This window comes from Hibiscus syriacus, unplaced genomic scaffold (genome assembly GCF_006381635.1).
Source record: "Hibiscus syriacus cultivar Baekdansim isolate YM2019G1 unplaced genomic scaffold, ASM638163v2 tig00112402_pilon, whole genome shotgun sequence".
Taxonomy (NCBI): domain Eukaryota; kingdom Viridiplantae; phylum Streptophyta; class Magnoliopsida; order Malvales; family Malvaceae; genus Hibiscus; species Hibiscus syriacus.
The window spans coordinates 3,437,404-3,441,425 of record NW_024063323.1 but is presented as its reverse complement, the minus strand read 5'-3'; the positions used below and the strand labels follow the sequence as shown (position 1 = coordinate 3,441,425).

The 4,022-nt window shown below is 35.9% G+C and overlaps 1 protein-coding gene across 2 annotated transcripts; it reads right to left on the bottom strand.

The window, feature by feature from the left end:
• Positions 1-303: 303 nt before the first annotated feature.
• On the bottom strand, positions 304-3,682 carry LOC120179160. Of its 2 annotated transcripts, XM_039184840.1 has the most exons (6): positions 3,463-3,682; positions 2,901-3,284; positions 1,945-2,255; positions 1,796-1,861; positions 1,053-1,474; positions 304-719 (listed from the first exon to the last, which is right to left on the bottom strand). In XM_039184840.1, the coding sequence occupies exons 2-6, from the start codon at positions 3,227-3,229 to the stop codon at positions 459-461; spliced, it is 1,389 nt and encodes a 462-aa protein (XP_039040771.1). In that variant the 5' UTR covers positions 3,230-3,284; positions 3,463-3,682; the 3' UTR covers positions 304-458. The 2 variants fall into 2 exon arrangements, with proteins under 2 accessions (XP_039040771.1, XP_039040772.1); XM_039184841.1 differs by lacking the exon at positions 3,463-3,682 and having other exon boundaries at positions 2,901-3,413.
• Between the last annotated feature and the right edge of the window lie 340 nt (positions 3,683-4,022).

Here is a 4,022-nt window from a genome sequence, read left to right as displayed (position 1 = left end):
TTACTCGTATTTGAAACCTTTCAATTATTTGAAATCAAAAGCAACGGTTTCTTGGGGTTGAAGATGAGAGATTCTTTGAGAGATTGAAGGGGAGGGTTTGGGATGAAGAAGAAAAGTTGAGCATGGTTAAAAATGGGACAAGATTGAACCAAAAAATATAAATTCAGTAAAGCCATCATTTTTCTTCTCTGTTGTGCTTGAAAGATTGAATTTTTCCTATTAAAAAAACATGATTTTTAATAAAAATGGAAAGAACTATATTATCTCTTACTCTTTGCCCCAGAACTGAACATGTATGATGTGTATATTATAGCTAGGGTGAAATAATGGAATGGTAATGGCATTTACATGATTTATCATCAAAACAGAAGAAAAAAAAAAAAAACTTATCCTCTTTTCTCCAATGCAATTTCATCTGTCTGAAATCCCAATATCAGTGAAATTCAACTTAATCCGGTTCAACCCGAGGATTTCCGACTCCATCGGCCAAGCTCCAATCTTTGAACCCCACTACTCCTTTCATTATCAGCTTGCTTCGACTTGAAAAAAGGTGGCTGTGCATTTGGTTCAAGAGCGGTGTTAACCTGCAAGTTGTCTCTGGGAGCATGGACGACAACGGCAACCGCCTTTGATTTCTCTACCTGATGACTTATGGCGCTACCGAAACTAAGTAACTCCTCCTTGGCTGCTTCGTTTGGTATTAGAATTTCAGCATCAATCTATGCATATAACCATAGATCAGTTCCATCACAGAAGAAACACTGGACGAAAAGCATATCAGATGGTTAACTCACTGTGTAATCGCTATCGGATTACACCATGAGAAAAAAAAATGTTCGTTATTCACAAGATAAAGGGAAAGGCGGAGCTTGCACAGGACAAGATCAATATTTATGTTACTTAGACTTGGGTTCAACTATCTACAACTCTAACAGATAATGCAGGCAAAGGAGAGGATTTACATAACTGCAGTTTATTAAAGATAGGCAAACAATAATAAAATGCAGTGAAATTATGTCAATTGTCAAAAAAGAAGAAGAAAAAAAACTCACATTTTCCGACGATAGAGCGAGCATACGCTGACTCATGCTCCTGATCACATCCGGGACAAGGGTCACTTCTCCATGATCCAAAAGTGCACTTTCAGGCATAATGTTATCCCACAAGTCAATCTCAGATGCATGCTGGGATGTGGTACCTTGCAAACTATTTTGGTCATCTTTCTCGGCACAATGACTTTCAGGATTGTTCAATTCATCAGCAGGTACAAGTGAACTCAAAATGATGATAGACGAGAACTTTTGAGGAGTTCCATTCACTACCTTGTCCATTCGTGTCTTCAGTGTCCGAATTCTTGACCATAGCAATTCAATCTTCGGAAGGATCTGTTCTGTCAAGTTATCACCATCTCTAGATTCAAATGGCCATCCATCATTGAATTCATCATCATCATAGCCATTGACCATTCTATTATCTGTAGAAATCATGAGATGGATCGTTTCATTATCTACAGAAACACACACTGAATAGAAAAATGCAGAAATCATTTTTTGTTTCATCAAAAAAAAAAAAAATCAAATAACGACTCGAAACTTCAAAAGTTCCACCAATATCAACTTCGAAACTGAGGTACATATTAATAAACAAAAACAAGATATTATAACTACAATTTCACAGCCATTTGCAGTTGAAAAAAAAACACAATGGCGTATGATGTTTATGAATCATATCCTCATTCACAGCCTTTACATACAATCTACAATACACAATTGTGGACACAATTAATTCTTCTTACCTAGAACACGCCAATCATCGACTGAAAGCAAAGCAGCAGGAGCAGCAACAGCAGACTTCTTATTTTCTATTTGGCAAAGGAAAACTTAGTTAGAGCTTTTCTTTTTAGAATAAAACGCATTGTATAAACAATAATCACAAGTGGCATACCATAATACGAGAATATATCATGATGCGACATATATGATGCCACATCTGCAGTATCTTCTACTCGTTTTCTTTTCTTCCTCTTCATTACTTCCTTCCTTGGAGCTTTCGAACGAAATGCACACAACCTTGCATCAAAGCCGCCAGAAGTAAACTTTTCAAACTCAAACCGTTTGCTTTGATCGTATTGTGCAAGCTCTCTCTCATACTTGAGTCCTTGAGACTTCAGTTCACAAAATTTAATTTCTAACCATTTACAGCGCCACATAAGAGGATGTATAAACCTCCTCCAGTGATCTGTTAACCTTCTCTTCCTGAAGAATTTAAAAGAAAATCCAATTATCCGACATCTAGAACAAAATATGCACGTTGCAAGAGTGAAACATGATCATATAAATTCCATTTATTTGTAATTACCCTCCCTATTTCCTACTAAACTTAAGGGAGTAAAATCTATACTAATGCATCAAATATGATTGTCGACAATCCACACATGGCGATAGTCTCAAAAGCATGAGTCCATTATATCAAGTTAATGGAGAATGAGAACTTTTCAATATCACAAGCAAAACCAAGGGCAACCTATAAGAAGCTCAGGTTGCTTGTAATTTAAGGTTTCCCTTCAAGGTTGATTTGAGATAAATATTGTGCTTCTCAAGCTTTCTTGATTAAGCTCGTTTTCCTATTAAAAAGAATACTTGTGGTTCCGATAATCAACCACAAACTCAATTGTTTATATTCGAACTCGAGTTAAAATTGAGATTTTCAAATCTTAATTGAAAATAAAAAAAGAACCTGATTAAACCCGGGCACTGCTCAGGTCAAGCATTAAGATACTCGAATTCAGCCGGCTCAATAGCTCGTGCTAGACAGTGCAACCCGAATTCAAGTTTCTCATTTGCACCTCGAGACTATTGCATTACGAAAGAACAATAAAAACATGCGACAATAAAGATTACCCCATCTGAAACGGTTCACTCCAGCCATCGGATAACGATCCAATCAACCCCGGGACTAACAGAGGTGATTCGACTTCACCATTCGCAATCAAACCGTTCTCATCCCCCGATACCGTGTCACTGAAAGAACTCGAACACTCGGTAGCGTTCTGGCATTCCTGGCATTCGACATCAATCATCTCAGACTCCCCAGAATTGACGCATTCAATAAGATCAACCTCCATACCAATGTTCCCCTTGTTTTCTTGATTCTGAGCCACACACTCATTATTATTAGTCGAAACCACATTCGAAGTGGCTTTCTCGATCAGATACAAATCAGGACCCATATAAAGACATCCACAACTTAAACCTTCATCCCCAGTCAAATCAGTCACCTAAACCCTGTTAAAATTCAAAACAACAAATTAAATCATACCACTAATACTATAAACTAAACCCACAACCGAAATCTACTTTTCTAATCATTCAAGCGTTTCATCTCTTCTTTTCCCCCCAAAAAGAAACCCATTCCATTGATCAGGACTGTAAAAAGATAATAAAAAAATTAGAACAAACTCACCAAGACAGGGTTTCAAACAGCGGTGTGATCAGAATTCACAGCAACAGCAGTACAACAGAAAATAACCCAAAATCTGAAGAGTAGAGTAAAAATCAATCTCGAAGTGAAAGTTTAGAGATTCAATAAAAAATAATTCCCTGGTGTGTCGGAAACTTGGGGGGCAAGAGAAGGATGGCTCGAGTCAGAGCTTGTTTGGCGGCGGGGATATGGGGAGAGAGTTGAGAATTCCTTTTTTTATTGGAAATTTTAGAAAAACCTTCTTCATATATATAATTCTTTTGGTCTAATTGTGGTATTGCTTCCTCTTCTATGTTCAATTTTATATTTAATTCTTTTAGGAAATTTTCCAATTTTAAATTAATATAATTTCTCTGTTTCTGTTGAAAATATCTCAATCTTTTATATAATATTTAGGGTACGTTTGATAATTTATTGCAAATTTTAATTAATAGAAAACCATTTATCAGAATTTTTAATGAAAAAGTGTTTATTACCTCTTACAGAATAATATTTTAATTGCTTTTTTATTTTTTATTCCTTTTAATACTATTATCTTTTAA

What these genes read in the sequence shown, in the direction of transcription:
- LOC120179160 (XM_039184840.1), bottom strand. Translation starts at nt 3,229, where the DNA reads ATGGGTCCTGATTTGTATCTGATCGAGAAAGCCACTTCGAATGTGGTT. An exon ending in TGATATATTCTCGTATTATG is followed by an intron (nt 1,862 to 1,944) that starts GTATGCCACTTG and finishes TTTGCCAAATAG; the next exon opens with AAAATAAGAAGTCTGCTGTT. An exon ending in CGATGATTGGCGTGTTCTAG is followed by an intron (nt 1,475 to 1,795) that starts GTAAGAAGAATT and finishes TGATTTCTACAG; the next exon opens with ATAATAGAATGGTCAATGGC.